This window comes from Echinops telfairi, unplaced genomic scaffold, assembly GCF_000313985.2.
Source record: "Echinops telfairi isolate 266 unplaced genomic scaffold, ASM31398v2 ScPeMD7_23;HRSCAF=83, whole genome shotgun sequence".
NCBI lineage: Eukaryota > Metazoa > Chordata > Mammalia > Afrosoricida > Tenrecidae > Echinops > Echinops telfairi.
Genome location: NW_022103920.1, coordinates 42712497 through 42736166, shown reverse-complemented (window position 1 = coordinate 42736166; position 23670 = coordinate 42712497). Strand labels below are relative to the sequence as shown.

General features: G+C 41.6%; 1 protein-coding gene across 1 annotated transcript in view; it reads right to left on the bottom strand.

Annotated features, from left to right (window-relative positions):
- FBXL13 (F-box and leucine rich repeat protein 13) overlaps nucleotides 1-23670 on the bottom strand; it is a 260497-nt gene that overhangs the window by 218810 nt on the left and 18017 nt on the right. Inside the window, exons 2-4 of the mRNA XM_004702787.1 lie at nucleotides 9469-9572; nucleotides 8574-8664; nucleotides 4718-4785 (exon numbers count right to left, since the gene is read on the bottom strand). Of these exons, the coding sequence (XP_004702844.1) occupies nucleotides 4718-4785; nucleotides 8574-8664; nucleotides 9469-9572 (263 nt within the window). The remainder of the gene's footprint in view (nucleotides 1-4717; nucleotides 4786-8573; nucleotides 8665-9468; nucleotides 9573-23670) is intronic.

The following is a 23670-nucleotide window of genomic DNA, read 5'->3' as shown; positions in this document are numbered from 1 at the left end:
CTCTCTCTCCTCCCGTGCAGTCTGGGCAGACCTGCCGCTCTCCCTGGGCTGTATCTTTAGTGCTGGCCTCTATAGTGCATTCTTCTGGGGAAAGTGTCGAGGTAGCTGGGACTGGAGCCGGACCGCAGACATTTCTGTTAGTTCACTGCTTCATGCCAGTCTGCTGCCCTTGAGGCTTGGTGCCCCAGGTTGAGGTCTGGTCCCTTTCTTGCTTTCCCATGGAGACATTAACAATACCCTCTCCCTGTGTGGGTTAGTGCCCTATGTCCCCACTATCCATGTTCTCTCTCTCTCCTCCCCCTTCCCTTTTCCCCTCCTTTTCAGTTGGCTGTCATATGCAGCCCTGGGTTGGATCCGACCCCTGCTAGAGTGCCTGGACCTCGCTCCAGGAATTTATGCACTCGGTGTCTTTTCCCCTATGCCCCCTGTGCTTTTTAAGCTTACCTCAGTGGATTCATGTTATACTTGTCCTTTTGTGATTGACTTACTTCACTTAGCATAATTTCCTCTAACTCTTCCCATGCGTCGATGTGTTTCATGTGTTCTCTGCTGCTTTTTTAAAAAATTATTTTATTGGGGGCTCATACAATTCTTATCACAATCCATACATAGATCCATTGTGTCAAGCACATACGTACATTTGTTGCCCTCATCATTCTCAAAACACTTGCCTTCTATCTTTGCTCCTTTTTACATACAATGCATAGTACTCCATTGTACGTATATACCAGCGTTTTTTAATCCATTGGTCGGTTGATGAAAATTTAGGCTGTTTCCAATTCTTTGCAATTGTGAATTATGCTACAATGAATATTGGAGCGCAGATGTGTGGTCATGGACTGTCTCTTATGTCTTCTGGGTATATACCCAGTAGGGGGATTGCTGGGTCATATGTTAGCTCAATTTCCATTTGTTTTAGGTAGTGCCATATCGATTTCCATAATGGCTGCAAATACCTACAGAACCACCAGTGGATGAGCGTTCCTATCTCACCACATCCCCTCCAACACTTGTTGCTTTCTGTTTTTTTGCATTGGACTATCATTGAGGGAGTTAGGTGGTATCTCATAGTTGTTTTCATTTGCATTTCCCATATGGCTAATGATCAGGAATATTTTCTCATAAGTTTGTTGGTCATTTGGATGTTTGCTCTTGTAAAACTTCTGTCCAGGTCTTTTGCCCATCTCCTCAATTAGTTATTTATTTATTATTACTGTAAGCTAGCAGAGTGTTGTAGATTTTAGTAATAAGGTCTTTGTCTGATGTGTCATTGTTAAAGATGTTTTCCCAATATTAGGGCTCTCTTATTACTCTCTTGGTGAATTATTTCAGTGTACACAGGTGTTTTATCTTAGTATATCCCATTTGACAATTTGTGCTTCCTCTGTTTGTGTCCTTCTGTTTGCCAATAGCCTATGTATTTCCTGTGCCCAACTTTTTAGGTTTGTCCCAATTGATAGCCTTAATGGTTTGGGGGTATACCTCAAAGTTTGTGATCCACCTTGAATTTATTCTTGTGCATGGAGTAAGATAAGGGTCTTGCTTCAATTTTTTGCCTATAGATAATCAATTTTTTTCCAGCACCACTTGTTGAAGAGTGCATCCGCTTCCCATTTGATACTTTGGGGCCCTTATCTTTATGCTGATGATTTCACTTCTGGGTTTTTAGTTCCTTTCCACTGGTCTGAATATCTGTCATTATACCAGTACCACGCTGTCTTGACCACTGTGGCTGTATAGTAGGTGCCAAAGTCAGGTAGAGCAAGCCCTCTGACTTTGTCCTTCTTGAGGTGCTCTCTACTGAATTCTGGGATTTTTCCCTCTCCATATGAAGTTGGTAGTCAATTTTTCCAATTCTGTGAAGAAAGACGTTGGTATTTGTATCAGGATAGCATTAAACTTGTACAGTGCTTTGGGCAGGACTGACATTTTAACTATCTTAAGTCTTCCAATCCATGAGCATGGGATATCCTTCCATTTATAGAGTTCATTCTTGGTTTCTTGTAATAGTGTTCTGTCGTTCTCCTCGTACAAATCTTTTGGGGTTTTGGTTAGGTATATCCCTAGATATTTCACTTTGTGCTTGGCTATTGTGAAAGGTACTACCTTTTTGATCTCCTCTTCCATGGACTCGTCCAATACATATAGCAGTCCAATAGACTTCTGTTTGTTGATATTGTATCCTGCCATATTCCTCTATTGCTTCCAGTATTCCCCATGTGGAGCTTTTGGGATTTTCCATATATAAAATCATATCATCTGCAAATATCAATAATTTCACCACTTCTTCCCCCAGACAAATACCTTTGATGTCATTCCTTTGCCTTAGGTTCTTAGCTAGGACCTCCAATACAATGCTAAATAGAAGTGGGGACAAGGGGCATCTTATCTGGTCCCTTTTTTTCAGTGGGATTGTTTTCGTCTTTTCCCCATTGGCTATTGGCTATTCATAGATAGCTTGCATTATATTGAGGAATTTTCCTTCCATTCCTATCTTCTTGAGTGTATTAAACAGGAATTGGTGTTGGCTGTTGCCTAATGCTTTTTATGCATCTATTGATATTATCATGTGGTTACTTTATCCTTATCAATGTGCCGAATAATGCTGATGGGCTTTCAGATATTGAACCATCCCTGAATCCCTGGAATGAATCCCACTTGGTCATGGTGAATTATTTGTTTTATAAACTTTTTTATTCTATTGGCCATTTTGTTAAGGATTTTTACATCAATGTTCATTAGAGATATCAGTCTGTAGTTCTCAATTCTTGTGGGATCCTTGTCCCCTTTAGTTATCAGTGTTATGCTGGCTAGAAAGAGTTTTGGAGTTTGCCATCTTCTTCTATGCTCTCAAAGAGTTTGTGTAGGATTGGGGTCAGATCTTCCCTAAATGCTTGGTAGAATTCTCCTGTGAAGCCCTCTGGCCTGGGGGATTTTTTTTAGTTGATATTGCCTTGATAACCTTGTCTATTTTCGTTATTGCTATTGGTCTGTTGAGTTGCTTGACGTCCATCTAGGATAGACTAGGGTTTCCAAGTATTTGTCCGTGTCTCCCAAGTTGTTGAATTCATTGGAGTACAGGCCTGCGTACTGTATAATAAGCCTTTTAATTTCATTAGGGTCCATTGTAATTTCTCCTGTTTCGTCCCTTATCCTCACTATTGATATTTGTTCTTTTCTTTCTTTGGTTAGGTTTGCTAGTGGTCTAAAAATACTGTTAATCCATTCAAAGAACCAGCTTTTTTGCTGCATGACTTTTTGCATTCTTTTCTAGTTTTCCCACTCATTTATTTCTGCCCTAATTTTTATTATTTCTTTTCTTTTGCTATTCATGGGATTGCCCTGTTGAATCCACTCTAATTGCTGGAGGTTTTGTGTCAACGCATCAATTATAAGTCTCTCCTCCTTTTTCATGTGTGCGTTTATCATCATCAGCAAGCTTCCTCGGGTAGCTGCCTTTGCTGTATCCCACAGGTTTGGGTCCATTATGTCCTCATTCGCATTGGTCTCTAGAAACTTCCTGATTTCATCTCTGATCTGGGTCAATACCCACTCATTTTGCAGTAGAGAGTATTCGTCCTCCAATTGTTTGCCCTTGTTTTATTAATCCTACTTTTGTTGATTTCCAGCCTTAAGACATACTGGTCTGATAGGCAAGTCTGAGTGACTTCTATGTACTTGAATTTACATAGGCTCTATTTGTGTACCAGCATGTGGTCTATCTTCAAATATGTGCCATGTGGGCTTGAAAAAAAATGTGAATATTTTTGCATTTTGTTGGAGAGCTCTGAAAATATCTATCAGGTCAAGCTGCCTAATTGTAGAGGTTAGTTCTGTAGCTTCCTTGTTGAGCTTCTTTAACTGTGATCTGTCTTTCTCAGAGAACAGTGTATTAAAGTTATCTACTATGATTGTTGAGCCTGTGATTTATGTTTTCATCTTTTATAGTGTTTGAATGACAGATTTTGCAGGTCTCTTGTGTGTGTACATGTTTATTATCCTCACTGGTTCTTGGTCTACTGATCCCTTGGAAATTCTCTTCATTTTCAATACATTTTTTTGTCCATGTTTAAGTGGAAAAGGAAACTCTTCTCCTGTTCTAAGTAAATTATCCCAAGGTTAATTGATATTCAATCCTTAATTCACATATTCCAAAAAAGTGGCATGTTATGATAATTTTGAAAACTTTACCTTTCTTTTTACCGATCCATCCACTTTCCAAATTTATTTTTTCTTGTGCTATTTCTAACCAGGCTTTGGGTAGTCTTTGAGGTTTTACTTCCCCTTTATAAACTTCTAAAATCCAGAAAGCACGCCAATCCAAAGCTTATATATAATTTTGATATCTAATATATATATATATATATATATATATATATATATATATATCCAACTGAGAAATAAAACTAAAATTGATCTTAACTAATTTTGCAGCAAAACTTCTCTGGATCTGACACATGGCTATTTGTAGTTTCTCTTCATTTCACTTAGTATGAAAATTGTTATGTTCCACTGCAGAAATATTATATATTCAACATGCTGCCCCATTCACGTATGGATGTTATAGACAAAAGAAATACATGCTTCAAAATGGTGGAAACATGATTAAATCGAGAAAATAAGTACATCTGACCAAAAGTTTTCCATTGTTCAGAGACTTAACCAAGAATAAGAACATGAATGAAGAAATGGCATATCCACAAGCACATACTCTTACCTAAAGAAGGTCTTGACTAAATTTCCTGTATAAAAGCTACATGCTTTTGTCATCAATTCTGGAGTCATCTGAAAATGAATAATAAATGAAATAACAAACGTGAGGCATAAGTGAGATGCACACGGTGACTCCAAATGAAACTCACGTAAATAAGAAGCTATTTCCTCAGGGGAGGGGAACTGGAATGGATGAGAACCAGGAACAGATGGGCAGGAAGGATTAGATACTGTTTAAGTTTTGGGTTTTGGGGTTTTGTTGTTTTTTAATCAGTGGCAAGAAAAGATTTGAAAAAGAAGAAGTTGTGAAATCCTAATAAACATTGGCTACATCACAACCAAATATAATATCTGGGCCCTGTTTAGCTTTTGACTCAATCCAAGTCTTAAATAAAAGGGCATCTTGGGGATGATTGGAGAAATCTGAGCAGATATCAGGTGATATTCAAACACTATTGCTAATTATGTTATCTAAGAAAATGATATTTTAAAAATTATCAGAATTTGAGATGCACACTGAAGCATTTCCAGGTAAAATAGCACAATGGCTAGGATTAGTTTGCTAACAGTCTGGTAAAAAAAATGATGGAGAGAAAAATAGGTGAGCAAGATTAGCAAACTAAATTATTGTAAAAGTTAGATGATGGCAGCAAATGACTATAGAAATCTCTTCACTTTGGGGTGGTTTGAATTGTTCCATCATAAAATATTTTTTAATGTTGTACTTGCCTTTTCTTCTCGTAATTAATAGGTTCATCTGGAAATGCCATTTCCTAATAGATGAGAATCAAGTCTGTGGAGTGGAGTACCGCCCCATGGACAGCTAATCCTTTCATGTTGGAGCATAAGCAGTCTTACTACCTCCTGTTGTGAGGGCAGTTCCTACTTTTCTGGACCTGTATGGCTTACTCAGTGTTTCCTGTGCTTCTCCTTCCCTGCTTCCACAAATAGAAACAAGTACATATTTCTATTTTATAAGTAGACCTCTGCAGGCAGTCCTCACTTTGTATGGCAGTCAGTATTATAAAAATGGTCATGCAAACTGCAACCATTAAAAGCAGTCTTTAATAATCAACAGGGGGAATGACAGTGGTTCTGGAACTCTCCTACTGGCGGTTATAACCCTACAGAAATATGGAGACGGGGGCGGGGGGGAAGTAAGGCTATTATTCATTTAGTTGTGTGTCACTTAAAATTTTAGAAAATTGAGACGTTTTATTTCTTCACAAATAACATTTTTCTCTGAGGATAAATCCCACTGCCACTGAGTCAATTCCAACTCACAGTGATCCTATAGGACAGAGTAGAACTATCCCTGTGATTTTCTGAGACTTTAAACTTTATGGGAGGAGACAGCCTCATCTGTTTCTCAAAGAGCAGATGGTAGGTTGAAACTGAGAACCTTGCAATTAGTAGTTCGAGGTATAATTCACCTGAGGGCAAGGGAGAAATCCATTAAACTAGGTCCAACCAAACTGGGTGTCGGTGAAGAATTCTGAAAGTACGAGGGAATGCCAGAAGAACAAACCACAGCCACATGCCATGATGCAGATCAAGTCAAAATCTGTCTCGGAAGAAGGGCAGCCAGTGTCATCCTTAGGAGGTAGGAGGCGAGACTTCATCTCACGTGCTGTGGACATCTTATTGGGACAGACAAATCCCTGGGGCGAAAATCATGTCTAGTAAAGTAGAAGGGCAATGAAAAAGAGGAAGGCCCTTGATGAGATGGCTTGACACAGAAGTTGCGACAGTGGGCTCAGACATCACAGCAATTGTGAGCATTGTACAGGATCAGGAAGTGGTTCACTCTGTCACTAAGATTTGGAACCAACTTGACAGCCCCTAAAAACCACCCCCACCACTACCTAAGCTGCACCCTCAAACTAAGCAACCATAGAGTACTCCTTGTTGCTTTTGAGCAATCCTATTTCGTTTCTATTCATTTGATTTCGTTTCTATTTCATGTCCTAACTTATGACACAGGGTAGACATCTTATCAATGCCTTGCAAGTTGTCATATTCCTTTGTAGGTTTGGGTGAGCTCCCAACATCTTTCCCCTGTCCTTTCAATGTTGTGAGATATGTTTGAGATTTTATTCTCTTAAAACAAACAAACAAACAAAAACACTTAGGCTTGACCTGGCTATGAAATCTCTTAGAAATTCCATGCAAGGCTTTGGAGACAACCTGACATTATATTTTACAAAATTTCATTTAAAATGTTGACAGTGAAGTTTATCCCTCTATATCAATGACTTTTAAAACTTTCAGTATCTTCACTAATGGTTTTAGATTTTTTTCCCCCCACGTGAAGTCTCACTCAAAGAACTAGTCTAGAGGATAGGTCTTAGGAAGAAGAATCCAGAGTCCCATTCCCTAGGACTTTGCCTGAGCTCCTGAAGTTGCCCCAAGTATCTCCAGGAACACTCTTGTGGTAGATCAATGATCTGGAGTTGGTCAAGTATGGCTGTTAAGACAGCCACATGCCATGATGCAGATCAAATAAAATATTCAACATGAGAAGACTTCCCAGTGTACTGACCATGCCAGGCTTGACAACCTAGCCCACTGTTTCTCTCGGCTGCGCAGCCCTCATTAGGACCAGTGTTACTCTTCATTCATCCTTCTAAATAGATGCTTCAAATTGTTTGGAGCTCCTTGTTCGCATCTTTTGACAATGGCTTTGATTCTCCTTTTCTAACATCCAACCTCACTAGCAATTCCCAAGCACTAGAGGCTTGCACAAACACCAGCCGTGGGATCTGGCATTAACACTCAGCATTCCAGCTGCACCTAATTCATATGGACACTTATTTCCTCACATATCTTCACTCCCCTCATGGTTTTGCTATTTAATCTTCTCCTGGGCACGCAGAGAGGAAACCTGTGGCTTATCGGGTTAAATGTTGGGTGGCTACCTGCAAAGTAAGCAGTTTGAAACCACCAGCTACTTCTCAGGAAAAAAGATGAGGCTTTCTATGGCTGTAAAGATATGGTATATCATCTTGGAAACCCACGGGGTTACTTCTACTCTGTCCTAGAGGGTTGCTAAGAATTTGAGTTGATGGACTCAGTGGCACTGAGTGTCGTTTGGGGATCTACAGTCTCCGTCTTAAAGGTCTTCCGATCTTGAACCACTACTTTGTCCTGTGGAAGGCGTCCTGGTGGGGGTTAGTAAGCCTTGGACTGCTAGCCACTAAGGGTCTTCAAGCACACCAGCAGGGAGAAAGATGAGACTAGCTGTTCCTTGAAACACTGTGGGGCAATTCTTCTCTATCTTATCAGATTTCTCCAAGTCAGAGTCAACTTGATGGCAGTGGGTTTGGTTTGGGGATTGTCCTCTTTACAGGATCAAAACCTGATGGTGCAGTCAGGTGCTCCTTTCAGTAACAATAAGGTCTTGATTTCAAGTTATATATCATTAATGTTCTGACATGGTCCTCGGGAATATGAGTCTCTATATCCTACACTCAGTGGGGGGTGGGGGGGTGAAGACAGAAGGATTAGAGGGGAGGTAAAACACAGAAGGAAAGCAATTTAAGAAGAACGCTCCTTTAAAGTGTTTCTTAATGACAGTTCCATCATTATAAAGATGCATGAGATGAGAGGAGGAAAAGAAGAAAGAAAAGAGGGAAAGGAGAGGTTTAACGAGCGATTTCATCAGAAAGGAAGCACAAACACATGTCCAGACGCCACTTGCAAAACTGGAGAGGTAACGAGACAGAGAGAGAGAGAGAGAGAGAGAGAGAGAAAATGTGTGTGGGGGGGGGGGGGGGGGTCCTTAATAGTCTGATATCACAGACTCCTGTAAATCCCAAAACTTTCACACTTTCATCAAAGCCTTGGTTACTAATACTGACCAGCTGATCATCCAGTCCAAAGAGCTGTTCCAAGTAAGTTTCAGACAATCTTCGAATTGATGGTTTCACTGCCGGGTCAATGCACATATCCCTTTAATAAAACCAAAAGATACCCTCAAAAATTCATTTAATCTCCTGGGATTTCATTCCACAGTGGCTTTCTCCTTAAGAGTCTCTTCCAGTGATTCTGGTGGGTGGAATGTAAGGGAGAGGAGAGAAGATACAGGCCCCTTTGAAGAAGGATTTCAGGATCACCAGGAGGACTTGCTCAAACTGTTCCCCAACATTTGTCTATGCTCCCCCAAGAAAAGTGCGCTAATTTTCCTTGCTTCCCACTTGAAACAAATGGCCCATGAATGCATGTCACTTTTGAGGGTATACTACATTTCTCAAGCTGAGAACCAGTGCACGAATGCATGCCTGTGGGGCTTAAAAGCTTAGAGGGAGATTTAGCCTTCCATGGCCTCACTAAAAAATGACTGATAATGTTTGGGTGGACTTCCAGACCCCTGCCCCCAAATCTCTTTTGTATGTTGAGATTGCAATCTGCTCCTTTAATCCAGTTTCTTTTCATTTTACATAAGCACTCATCATGTACTGAAGAAATCTTTAATAACATTGTTTGGAAGGCTTTCAGAACATCCACTTGGTGGATAGTCCCCCTGAAGTTTTTAGCCAGTTGCCAATTCATGCATCTTTGTATCAATTCCTTCTTTTTAACAATAAACATGTTATCGCTGTGATTTTTAAAAAAGCCTACGGGGGCCTTTTTAAAACAATTTATGATTAGAGGTATTTATTGGCAAAACTTCATTTTGTGATATACAATGCTATACACTGAATGCTTTTTATCTTCCGATGAAGTTTACCTAACATGAATCAGAACTTTACATACCAAAAAAGTCTTTCAAGTCCACTTTCCATTATATGCTTGATCATTACTTCTAAATAGTCTAGTGGATCCTCGGGACAAGAAACAAGCAGACCACACAACAGCGCCTTCGGAGAAAAATAAGAATGGAATAAATGCTTCTGAATTTGTTTGTTCCTAGTAAGCAGCAGATGGCCCTCCCTTCATACAATTAAAAAGTCAACTAACGTCACAGCTTCAAAGTAAGCATATTTTAGAGCTACTCCTCTGTATTTATTTCCCCCTGAATAGTTTGCTAAAATCAAATCAAAATGCAGTTTACCTTTCCCCTTAAACAAATATTGATCCATCATAAATGATGTTGCCAAGAAAGTGACTGGACAGTGTTCTAAACAAATTAATAGTTCATTTGAAAACATAGTTGGGATGCTTTTGATCACTGCAGTTTCCACCTTTTTAAAATACAAGAGACTCTCTTCTCCTGGATCTAGGAGGTTTTCACTGCAGAGACACCCCCACCCTGCCACCCTGCCCAGTCCAAAGGACACCCACCACTCCTGCTTTTCTTCCTTCGTGGTGGTGAGATCCTCATCTGCTCTGGGATTGACTTTCTCTGAAGATTACTGGGATGGTGAAATTTCCCAATTCCTCTTATTTGAATGGTCTTACCACCACAAGGCTGCCACGCACCTTATTTGTGTTATTAGCAAGTTGCCCAATCCCCTTGGTGGGCCACAGTATCTTATTTGCATAGTCCCACCCATGCATTCTGTGGCCGTTACAGGATCATGGCAAGACAGGCCATATAAAACTGATTCATCGCACTTTGAATGCCTACTCTCTCTTGCTTACTTATCTGAAATTCACCTCAAATCCTAATTCTTCTTTAAACTGTTTCTGACACTCAATCATCATTTATCTGTCTAGCCAGTCTCTCCACAGTCTTCCCCTGAATCACTGATTACATGTAGACTTACAGCCTACCTATTTCTGCCAAGCTTTTGGGATCATTCTCCTAGTCTTGGGGCTTGCTGAGACCACTATCAAGACCTTCAACACCATCTCTGTCTCCACAGTCCATTGATAAATTCAGAGTATGTTGAACAAACATTAACGGAGTGCCAACGAATGCAACTCTGTGCTAGCACCTGGAAACACAGCAAACACGTACAGCTGGACAATATACAAGATAAATAACTCAGACAGTACACAGTAAAGCACAACGATGAGAAGAGAGGTAGGAAGGGGAGTAGGTCATTTGTATAGGTTGGGTGGTCTGGCAAGACCTCTCAATAGAAGTGGCCCACAAGTCTCACCCTCAAAGAGAAAGTGGATGATTGTGTTAGTCCAGGTAGACTAGAGAGACAAATTCATAGTCACTCATGTGTATAAGAGAGAACTTTATATACAAGAGCAGTTGAATATTGAGAAAACATCCCAACCCAGTCCAGATCAAGTCCATAAGTCCAATATTAGCCCATATGTCCAATACCAATCTATGAATTCCTCTTCAGACTCACAAAACACATGCAATGATGCCAAATGCAGGAAAATAACAGGCCAGTGGGTGGAAAGTCCTGTGGATCCAGTGGTGGTGTAAGCATCTCAGAGCTGGCATGGGTCTCCTTGTGGCTCCTCCAACTCCAGGGCTCTAGCATAGCTCCATGTGTCTTGTCAGCAAGAATACAAAGCAGAGAGAGTTTCTGTGTGCCCCATCACCAGCGAGCTATTTATCTCCCTGGTCCCTCCAAATGAGGTCATCAAGCTGTGACCTGATTGACAGGCTAGACTCTACCCCTTTGCAAGTAGACAAGAGATTAACTACCACAATGATATTCTCCTGTGAGAAAACAATATGAATTTCATTGCCCGATGTGTTAGTCTGGGTAGACTAGAGAAACAAATCCATGGACACATATATGTGTACAAGAAAGAGATTTATGTACAAGAGGACTTGAACATTGAGAAAGTATCCCAACTCAGTCCAATCCAAGTCTATAAGTCCGATACTAACCCATATGTCCAACACCAATCTATAAAGTCCTCTTCAGACTCATGAAACACATGCAATGATGCCAAATGCAGGATGATCACAGGCCAGTGGGTAGAAAGTCTTTGGATCCAGCAGCTCTGTAAGCATCTCAGCACTGGCAGGGGTCTCTACGTGGCTTCTCCAGCTTCAGAGGTCTGGTTGTATCAGGGTAAGTCCATGTGGCTTCTTCAACTTACAGCACTAGCATAGTTCCACATATCTTGTCAAGTGAAAGTCTCCCAGGGAGTGGCAGAGAGAGAGAGAGAGAGAGAGAGAGAGGTCTCCTGCCTCCAAGGAGGAAAAATCAGGATTTCCCAGAATTCTCAGGAGAAGGCCATGCCTACACAGAGGCCTCATTGGCTATGATCTGATTGACAGGCTAGACTCCACCCCTACACGCTTAATCCTTAAATAGACAATTATATAACTATGTGGGGTGTTTTTTTTGACATTTCTCCTGGCACCCCAGAGCATTTCATTGTTTCTTTTCCCACTCATTTCCTGGTTGGAAACTGATGGGACTAAGAGGGTGCACAGCCCAGTGCCGGGGAGGCCTGGATCCTTTGTTGGGCTTCACTATTCCAAAAAAGACACTTGGGGTTCATTTATTTATTGTGTGCATTGGTAAAATTGCATTATGTGTGTGCTGCATTATCGAGTGTGTTCTTTTTTATTGCTAAGTAGTATTACATTAAACAGACCCATTAATCACTGATTAAGGCACCCTGGCGGTGCCTTAGTTAAGAAGTTGGCTGCTGGGCGGAAGTGGACAATTTGAAACCCTGAAGTGAGACCAAGGGAGAAAACCCCCGGCAATCTGCTCCAGTAAAGATAACACCCTTGGAGAGCACTTGGGGGCCGTTCTACTCTGCCCTACAGGTCAGAGATGACGCAATGGCATACAACAACAATCCGTCATTGGTGGAAATTTCCACAAAACAAAAATCCATCATTGATGGAAATGTCCGTTGTTTCCAGTTACGACTCTTTCAACAAAATTAAACAATCTAGTACACACATTTTGTCTTGTTGGATTATGTTTTTTCCTAAGTTTTATGTTGTTGTAATGGAGAATGCATGTGGCAAAACCTAAAGCAAATCGACAGTTTCGGCATGTACAATCCCACGGCGTTGGTTACGTCCTTCACATTGTGCCGCCATGCTCAGGGCCTCTGGCCTGGAGCTGCTCCTGTCCAATCTTTAAAGTTGCTGCTATCAACTTACTGGCCTACAGATAGTACTTAAAAGAGCAGATGCTCAAGGCAGACTCTTTTTAACAAGTTAAGCTAAGCTGTGGTTTTAAGATGACTTCAGGGGACTTTTTAGGCTTAAAGAGTATCTCAGGGCTATCGTTTCAGGGATTCCTCAACTCTTCATGGCTCCAACAGGTCTAGAATTCATGAAAAACTGAGATTCTCTTCTGTATGTAGCCCCTTTGATGAGGATTTTTCTATGGACTCTTTCATCAAAATGTGCACTAGTTCTAGGTGGGCACAAAACATATTAGACCAATTAATTGGGATGTCACATGACCCTGAACTTCCAAACCAAGGAACCAAAACCCTTTAAGTATTTGAGTGCAAGTAAGCAACCTCAGCAGTTACTATCTACCTATGTGTCTGTCTATCTATCTGCTCATTTATTTTTGGTCGCTGTCTAAATTTTGACTCTTCATCTTTTTACAGGTGCACAACTAACTGACAACAATTACAGTAATCATTTGTGAGCCCTACTCTGATCAATGTGATTTTTCCATCATCATTTGTCCCCTTCATCCTGCCCCAGAGAATCACTAGTAAAGTTTGGTCTCTATACATTTGCCTCTTGCTGTCGTTTTATAAGTGAGGTCATACAATATTTGTTCTTTTGTGATTAATGTGTTTTACTCAGTATAATATCTTTAAGTGCCATCCATACTGTAACATGCGTCAAGCCTTCATTTCTTCTACTGGCTGAGTAGCATGGATGGAGGTAGCATACTTTATTCATCCTCTCATATGGTGATGGGCACTTCAGTTGTTTCCACCCTTGGCTATTGTGAATAGTACTGCAATGACTCTTTTTGAGTCTCTCCTTTCAGGTCTTTGGGGTACACACCCCAACCCACTGCCATCAAGACAATTCCAATTCATAGCATCCCAAGCCCAGCAAAGGTAAACAATTCTGCTTGCTGAAATCTGCTGGGTAGTCCTGCTCAGATAATCAGTAATTCCTGGCTCTGGAATCTCTAACAAATATATGAAGCCTTTAGTCCCTTAAAAAAATTAGCCTGTACGATGTATGAATAAAGCCCAATACATTAAAATGATAGGTTCTTGAAAACTTCACCTTGAAAGAAGCAACAAAGTATATTTTTTAATAGCTCGGTAAAAATCATGATTTGTAATTTAAACATGCCCTCTGCTGGGCAGTTCAAGTTCTGTAAGCTCATTTTGATCTTTCATACACATGAAAATGAAATTAATTCAAGGAGCTTTTTTTTTTTATCACGGATATAACCCCTCACTATGGCTGCACTACACTTTTAATATCTAGCCCACATTTGGTCAGTGTGCTGACTTTAGCCCGGTAATGAACTGCAGGAGAAACCAATTTCTAAATATTTGGGGATGGCTCAGTATCTGAAATTCAACCCCAAGGGGTTCATTGCTTTGGACTCCTATCTTAAAATGCAAATGACTTGAGGAAGGGGTGTCTCCTTGCCAAGTACCTGGCAAGTCCCCGGCAGCATGCAGAGAGGAGATGATGCTTACAATGAGGCCGAGGGTTCAGAAGGCAAAACTCAGTTTTCCTAGAATCCTGTCCGAGTGCAGGCCCTGATCACCTGCATACTGACATTTAATAACGAGCCCAAAAGGAGCAACAACTTTTACTTTCTGAAAAAAAATAAAATGTTTTTCCTGAAACTTAACACATGCTACATAGGATAAATGTTGTAGGGAGACTCTGGGTGACGTAAATGGTGAATGTCCTTAGATACCAGCCAAAGGCTGGACTTCTGACTCCACGGTGGCATCTAGGAAGAAAGACCTAGGCATCTAGGCAGAAAGATTTGCTTCTGAAAGATCAGCCACTGAAACCTGATGGCGCACAGAGGGGGCGCACCATGAGTCAGAGTCGGCGCCATGGCAACTGGTTTGTACTGGTTTAAATATCATAGTGCCTCCCTTTCCAAGCATTTGATTAATCCGTTGTGTGTTTCCAATCTGAAATTAAAGTTTAAGAAAGACTTGACGCTGAGTCTTACCCAAGAAAACCTTCTTATATCTCTGCGTGTCTATATTTTGTATGAACAATCCCTGTAGATTGCACTACACTGATAGAAAACTCGGAAGGTCTATGAAGGACACCTCCAGCAACCGTGAGGCTGGGAGTCATGAAAGAGATTGACAACAGTGGTGCTGAACTTACTTTGAACACTGAAAAATTAAAAACCTCTAAAAGTAATAATAAAAATACATGAAAATCCAAAAACATAATCCAGATAAAAGTAGAGTTATTGCAGAGAGAAGTTGAAAACCACAGTGGGAGGGTTTTAGGAAGGTGCCAGCTGGGACCAGTCTTTCAGGCTGGCCCATGAAAATCCAGAGGGTCCAAGAAAGCTCAGCCACGCCGCCAGAGGCAACCGGCTGCTCATCCGGAGGAGACCAGATGCAAGCGCACAAGCCAGCTGGCCCGCCAAGGATGAGAAATCAGTGCTTTCACTTCCTGTGTTTTTTCTGTTTATTCTTTTCCAATTCTCCATCAATAACATTCATTTGAAAATACTCTGGGAAAGCGAAAACCAAAATGTTTCTCTACCTTTGGGCCAACGTTTAACTATTTTGTTTTCACCTTTTTGTGTTGCTTGGTTTGGGGTTTTTTTTCATTATTATTACAAAAGTAACATGTTCTCTCTCTAATTTGGAAAATTCAGAAAAAGGAAATAATATTCAGCCATCATCCTGCCAACCAGTAAGAATCTCAGTGTCCTCTTTCCTCAATGCATGTACTCTCATGACAAAGTTGGGATCACACAGTAGCATCTTGTCTCTTAACAGCTTTCTCTCTCTCTGTGGTGCAGTGACTAACGACATGGCTTTTCTAGCCACAATCTTCGGTCCCACCACATGACTGGGTGGGACCATGAAAATAGTATAGAACTCTAATGGGGGAATTGGTCAGTTTTGACACCCTGCTAGGTTTAAAAAGAGACACTCAGAAGCAGAGGTGGGGATCTCACTACCATCCAGGAATAGAACACGTCCCTTGGACCCTGAGATACCTGTGCACTGAACCTCCTCGATCCCAGAGAAGGAGAGCTGCGACACCAGAGAGGCAGCAGAAGGGTGGCAGATGGGTGGGCACAGCCGAACAAGAGCACAAGACAACATGGTAGGCTTTGTGACCCAGAGATATGTATAGCTGAGTGCCTTTGAGAAGCAGGCTTGCTCGCTTCCAGGTAGTTAATGGGGGAGCCAGGTTTGCTGACCCACAGAGCTGGAGCCGAGTGCCTGCTGCCTGTGGCTTACTTAAACTTACTTATGGCACAGTAGAAAGTCTTGCAGTCATTTATTTGCAGCACTTAAAGAGCTTTGTAGCATTGCCAGAGCAGGGCAGGAGCAAGGGGCCAAGTGGCTAAGAGGTGAAGGAGCAGAGAAACACGGCTGTGGGGATGGCTGAGAAGTGCGTACCAGACAAAAGAACTGCATCGGAGAATTTTTTATCCTGAATTACAGCCTGTTCACGTCCCCAATATGCCTGATAATAGTGAGCATGTCTGTGAATTCTGTTTGTCCATTACAAGGAATTATTGCACCCAGGCACTAAGTAGAGAGGACCGTGGGGAGGACAGTTAGTGTCAGACTGGTCAGGAAAGTTGGAAGGGGCAGACATGTCTGGTCCTGTCCTCATCAATTTGGCCTTGGGCTGATGTTGACTGTGACTCTTTTTCCCCTGTTGAAAGTCAACTCTGCTCCATTTTTACACATACTCTCTCACTTGGGGGAGGGAGCTAAATATTACATTATGAACATTTTTTTCATGTCACTAAAACTTGTTCAAAAACATCACATATTAAAATTGGTTGATAGTCTGCTATAAAGAAATGTACCATAAATAATCAACAACTCTTACATGGCTGGTTATTTAGGTTATTTCTTACTTCTCCCATTATTTAAAAGCACATAATGCACACATATCTCATTAATCAGTTGCATGCAACACACAGGCAGGCAACTGAAGTTCAAGCTGAGTTCAGGAGTGTGTGTGGAACAAAGGACAGCAGTGCTGTCACAGGAATCCTGGCTGAAGGCAGTGACTACCAGAAAGATGTGCATCTTTCTTTTGACTTTGCAAGGCATTTGAGTTAGTCAATTGTGCCAGCCTGGCCGATAATCACATGTGGTGCTGGTTGAAAGGCAGAGGGATAAATGGGTGGTGAAGCCTCGCCTTTCTAGTTCTCGGGTCTCTTGTTTTGTGATGGTTGCATCGGGTGCAGCTGCCTTAGCAGTTCCCTGCTTCAGCTTGCAAGATGGATTTCCTACAAGACATCCCCAAGGAGAAGCCGCATGGATCTATTCCGATGCAGCCCTGGGTTCTGGAGCAGCCATGTGGAGACCCCTGCCAGTGCTGAGATGCTTACACGTTCACTGACTCAGCTTTCCTCCTGCAGTTGGCATTATTGCCTCTGTTTTGTGAGGTGAAGGACTTTGTGGACTGGTGTTGGGTATGGGTTAATGTTGGACTTGTGGGCTTGGGCAGCATTGGGTTGGGATGTTTTCGTGATACACATTTTCTTTGCATGAAACTGTCTCTTATACATGAGTTGCTGTGGATTTGTTTCTCCAAAGTACCCAGACTAATACAGCATTCAACTGTGTGGATCATAATAAACTATGGATAATGTTTTGAAGAAGAGGAATTTCAGAACACATCCTTGTGCTGAAATCGTTGTTGATGTTAGGTGCCATTAAATCACTTCCAACTTACAGTGACAATAAAATGAAATGCTGCCCAGTCCTTCGCCATCTCCACTATTGTTATGTTTGAGCCCATTGCCGCAGCCACTGTGTCGGCCCATCTCCTTGAGGGTCTACCTTTTTTTCCTCTGACTCTCCACTTTACCAAGCATGATGTCCTTTTCCTGGTCTTTACTGGTAATATGTTCAAGATACTTGAGACACGGTCTCTCCATCCTCACTTCTAAGGAGCTTTCAGACTGGACTTCATGCACGACAGATCTGCTTGTTCTACAGACAGGCCATGGTACTTTTGATAGTCTTCGCTAACACCAATTCAAATGCATAAATTCACCTTCAGTCTTCCATATTCTTGACCCAAGTGATGATATTTTCAAATACCTCCTATGCATGTGGAAGCCAGACGAAGAATAAGGAAGACCCAAGAAGAAATTATTCATTCAAATGATGGTGTTGGTGAGTAAAATCTAATATACCACCAAATTCCAGGAGAATGGAAAAATCTGTCTTGGAAGAGCACATATAAAGGCTCCTAGAAACTAGCCCTGGAAGAGGACATCATGTTTGATAAAGAAAGGGTCAGTCAAAGAAGACCCTCAACGAGATGAATTGGCATGAAGGCTGCAGCAATGGGCTGAAACCTAGGAGCGACTGTGAGACTGGCGTAGGACCAGCAAGTGTTTCATTCTGTGAGACAGTTGGATACGTTAGACCGGATTCAGTGGCACAGAAGAAGAATAATGAGACCTATTATCATGACTAATGATGAGATCTATGTATCTTCATTCCTGATTATTTCCTTAGGCTAGATCTCTATAATAATATAGACTCAATAGCTGTATTTTAAAGCTTTTCAGACATATTCTAGTGGAGGGGGAAGGGGAGAAAGGCGGAACTGATAACAATGATGGTTGTATAAACACTCACCCCCCCCCCAGGGGAACAAATAACAGAAATGTGGGTGAAGGGATACAGCGGACGGTGTAAGAGATGAACAAATAATAATAGTATATAATTTATCAAGGGCTCATGAGGATAGAAGGGTGGGGGAAGAAGGGGGGAAAGAGGAGCTGATATCAAGGGCTCAAGTAGAAAGATAATCTTTTGAAAATGATGATGGCAACATGTGTGCAAATTTGCTTGATATAATTGATTTATGGATTGTTATATCTGTAAGAGCCCCCAATAAAATGGTTTTTTAAATCGTCTGCCAAAAAGGTGCTACCAACTTACACTTTCATCTACATCCATTGAGAATATCCATTTTATTTCCCTCATGACAACACTGGGAATTAAATTTTTTATTATTGTTGCTGACTTCATGGGTAAAATGCTCATTAATTTTCATCTACATTTTGTTTTCACCAGTGGGGCTGAATACGTTTTCTTACATTTATTAGCCATCAGTCCCTAGGACCAATCAGTCCCTAGAAAGGGACATCAATACTGGTAAGTGGTCAGCAGAGAGGACGCCCTCGGAGAGGTGGATTGACACAGTAGCTGCGACACTGAGTCCCAACAGACCCGCATCTGTGAGGCTGGCGCAGGGCCAGTCAGGGTTTCCTTCTGCTGACCTCGGGTGACTGTGAGGCTGGGCAAACTCTACCTCACCTAGCAACACTAAGTCACAGTTTCCGTAACTCCCATCAAATGACTGGGCAGGGCCATGCCAATTAGGTGTTTGTAGCCCACCCAGGGGATTGGGTAGCTTGTTATTAAGGAAAATAAAGTGCAAGCCACTCTTAGGGGGGGTGAGAGTATGTAAATAAGGTATATGGAATTCCAGTGAAGGCTTTGGGCAGCTTTGCCTTGCCAGTAGGCTTTAAAAAGAGCTATTCCAGAGCCCAGGAGGACTCTGACTACCATTAAGAAGAGGCAAGAATAACGGATGTCCTCTAGACCTGGAATCCCTGCATTGGGAATCACTGGAGACAGCAGCAACTGGGAAAAGTCACAGAAGTAGCAGAGACCAGTAGGAGATGGCATGGAGGGCATCTAATCCACTGAGAGGGAAAGCTGAGTGCCTCTGGGCAGGAGACTTGCTGGTGGAGGAATATGGGCACCAACTGGCATAACTACAGAGCTTGGTACCACTTGTCCAAGCAGGGCAAGAGTTAGGCCTAGGGCCAGAGAGAGGCCTGCCTTTAGCCTTAGTTGAAAAGAAAGAGTCCTCCTAAAAGAACCCTATCCTGAATCATTTCTCTTTGTTGTTTGTTTGAGATTAACTTGTTTCTCATTAAAGACTCCACATCCATTTCAATCTTATTTTTCCTCCTCTTTTTTTACCCAAGCCACTCAAACCACTATTTATGTTTGAGGGAGAAGGAACCTGAGGGATTTGGTGTGGCGGGGGTGTGGGGTGTGGGTGTGGGGTGGGGGTGGCGGGGGGAGCGTGGTGGAAGGGGGGTAAGGGCTGTTAAAGAAGCATTATATATTTATGTGTGAATATGTATATATGTATCATCATAACCCAAGAAATTAAATCAACAATAATATCCTGTTAAACTCTCCAAAATTTGTGCTCCCCCCTGACCCCTCCCTTCTCTCTGTTCCCACCCCCATCCCTAGTCCCCTGGATCATTTCTGATCCTGAATTGTAACCATTTAAACCCCAATAATAAACCTCATAATCATGAGTATGGTCTGTGAGTTGTGCCCATTACAAGAATCAATCATCAAGCCTAGCAGAGAAGTAGAAAGGGCTACGGGAGGGACGGTCAGTGTCAGAACTGGTCAAATCATTGAAGAGAGGAGGTAAGCACGACCTTCATTGACCTTAGAGGTTAAGTTGTTGATCTTAATTTTCCTTCCCCCTCATGAAGCTTGAGGTGGTCAGATGCCTCCCACCATGACATTTCTCCACCTTCGCAGACACAGCAGCAGCCATAGAGAACATTTCAGAGGAACAGTAAAACTCATACAGACAGAAAGCAGGTCACTTCTTCAATTTCCAAAAGTCTCCTCTGGAGTGCCTCTCAGCTAAGGGGCACTGTGGTTTTGTGATTTGTTTCACAAGACACTCCAAATATCCGTGACATGGGCACAAGTTGCTTCTTTTGTCTTCTTAATAGAGTCTCATCACTGATTACTGAGGCAAATTTGAAAATACTCATTTTCTGGAGTGCATACTAAAACCATTGGTCACCAGGAGACAGACTCACCCTGACCCTCCCTGGGAAGTCAGGTTCCTCTTAAAGGTCCAGAAGCTGCAGTGACTTGGAAAGAACAACTTTCCAAAAAAATAAATAAAAAGAAAGAAAAGAGCAACTTTCTCAGATACAGTGATTCTTTCCTGATCAAAGGGAATTTTCCTTTGTTTATTAGTTATGTAAACATATGCTACACCTCCTTGGTTGTCATCGCGTTGACTCTGATTCGCGGTGACCCATATTCTTCATTGCATTCTCACTGGCTGATTTATTTATTTATTTTGGAACAGAATCACCAAGTCTTTCTTCCAAAGCACCTCTGGGTGGGCTCACATTTCTAATCTTTTGGCCAGCAGCCAGGGTGTTGACCATTTGCACCACCCAAGGACTCCCATGCTGGACCCTGCAATTTCCAATATAGCAGCCTATTTGTGGGTTACAAGAGGGGCAGCTAACTACAAAATCTGTTATTCGAACCCACCAGTCGCTGTGCGGGAGAAAGGAGGCACGTTGCTCCCATAAAGACTGACAGACTTGGAAATCCACAAACAGCCATCCTATCCTGTCCCGTAGGGTCATTAAGACTCAGAATTCACTTGATGTTGGTGAGTTTGGTTTGGGCCACATGTGACTGTCGAGTCCGTGAGATGTAGCTATTACAAACTGAGATCTGTTATTATAGTGCAAGCAGCACCCCTGATGTTGGAAATCATGTATGTAAAACAAAACAAAAAATATAATGTAAAATGTCACAGTAATTTATACTGGCTACATTTTATGCTATGGGTAGATTAGTTTATTTGTTCTATATGAAAGATGACTTTATTCTACTTATTTTTTTACTTTTTTGTAGGACAGTCAATAGGATACATGTTCATGGTGCTAGAAAAACACATTTGGGCTAGAGACAGTCAGTGATTGAAGCTATTGTGCTTCCAACTAGCTCGTGTTTGGGTGCCCAGCAAATGCCTGCTGATTTAATGATGGTCTAGTACACTGCCCTTGACCTGTCCCATCCCCCAAGGAAATGTGCTGGCCAGTCTCCAGAGTCTAAAAGAGAACAGTTTCCAACTGACATGATTACAATCCAATATCCTTCAAGCTGGGTGTGCAAACTTTCATTGTTGTGAGCCTTTGAGTCAATTCCAACTCATTGCAATGTTATATTGCAGAGTAGAAATGGCCCATAGGGCTTCTTAGGTGGCGATCTGGATGGGTGTAGATTGCAAAGGAGCCCTGATGGTGCTGTTGGGAAAGGCTGGACTAATAACTGCAAGGTTGGTAGTTCAAACCCACCAGCTGCTCCTAGGGAGAAAGATGAAGCTTCTGCTATCATAACGATTCACAGCTTTGGAGGGGCACAATGAGTCAGAATGAAATTGATGGCAATGGGTTTGGTTTGGGGATTTTTTTCCCCTCCCATAAACCCTCTGACATCTTGGTTAGCAGCAGGCGCTTAGCCATTGTTCTGCCAAAGCTCCTTATGCAAACCTTTTCAAAAAACCCAACTCACTGCCATTGAGTTGATTCCGACCCTTAGTGATGCTACAGGGCAGGGTAGAACTAGCCCGTAGGTTTCTGAGACTGTAACTCTTTACAGGAGAAGGAAGCCTTGCCTTTCTCCCAGGTTCCCCTTTCACAATTACTTTCCCTAACCCTAGAAAACAAAGCCCGGGCTCTCATCCATCTAGAGCCTTCCTATCAGAAACACTGAGGCAGAAGAGGTTCAGAAACTTGCTCAAGGCCATAAAATAGTAGCAGGCAGTGACATCAAGAATCAAACCTGGACAATATTACAATAAAAGATAACTCCCTTACATAACAAAATTCAGTACAGCAAAATTGGCTCCTACAACTAGAGATTCCAAAGGTACACCATGTGTGGGTTTCATGCAGTGATTCTTTGAGGTCAGTCACTGCGTTGGACCCTCAATGAAAACCTGATCGGCCTTTGGATTGCAGAGTTTGACCAAACTGAGTTCTTCCTGCCAGAGCCCTATTGACATAGTGATTATACATTGGGTTTCTAACCACAAGGTCAGCAGTTTGAAGCGACCAGCCACTCCTCGAGAGAAAGATGAGGCTTTCTACTCTCGCAAAGAGTTACAGTCTCAGAAACCCACAGGGGCAGTTCTACCCTGTCCTATGGGGTCACTGTGAGTTGGCATTGACTCATCGGCAGTGAGTTTGAGTGAATGAGTTAAAGCCGCTAAGTTTTGGAATAGTGAATTTTGTAGCAATGAATGCTTGGTATGCCAATCAAACAAAAAATGACTTTATAGCCAAGTCAAGGCCAAAGAGGGATCACTGTCATTCCATTCGACCCCAGCTACATTCCGTCTAAGGAAAAAACACCCAACCATAACCATTTTTTATTTTAATTTTGTATTATAAATTTCTTCAAACATATATAAACAATAGCAGAATGAGAGCCCATACAGCGATATTCTATTTCAATAATTATCACTATTCTGTGATTCTTGCATTATCTCTATACTTTTACCCATTTCCCTATCTTTTCTGTTTTTATGTGTGTGTGTTTAGATGTTTATTAGTTCAAATGCAAAAATCTTAGTTGTATACATTTTAATCGGTATGTTTAGGACGCTTACATTTAAAATGGGTATTAATATAGTTGGTAAAGCAGAGGGTCAGCAAAAAAAAAAAAAAAATACCGACAATGAGATGGATTGATACAGTGGCTGCAACAATGGGCTTAAACATGCCTGCTCTGGCAAGGATGAGACAGGACCTGGCAACAGCTCCTTTTGTTATCTGTAGGAACGCTGGAAGTTCGAGCCCCTCCACAGGATCTAGCAACCTCTAACATTAACGTCTACCATAATAGCTCACATTTTTGTAACTGTTTCCTATTTTGTAACTGTTGCTTTTGCTTTATTGTTTTAAAATTAATTTTTTTTAGTTTGTTTGATTATTGTTTGTTTTTTAAATCAATTTATTGGGGCTCATACAATTCATCACAATACATAGATCAATTGTGTAAAGTACATCTATACATTTGTTGCCCTCATCATTCCCAAAATTCACTTGCCTCTTGAGTTCCCAGAATCAGCTCATTTTCCTT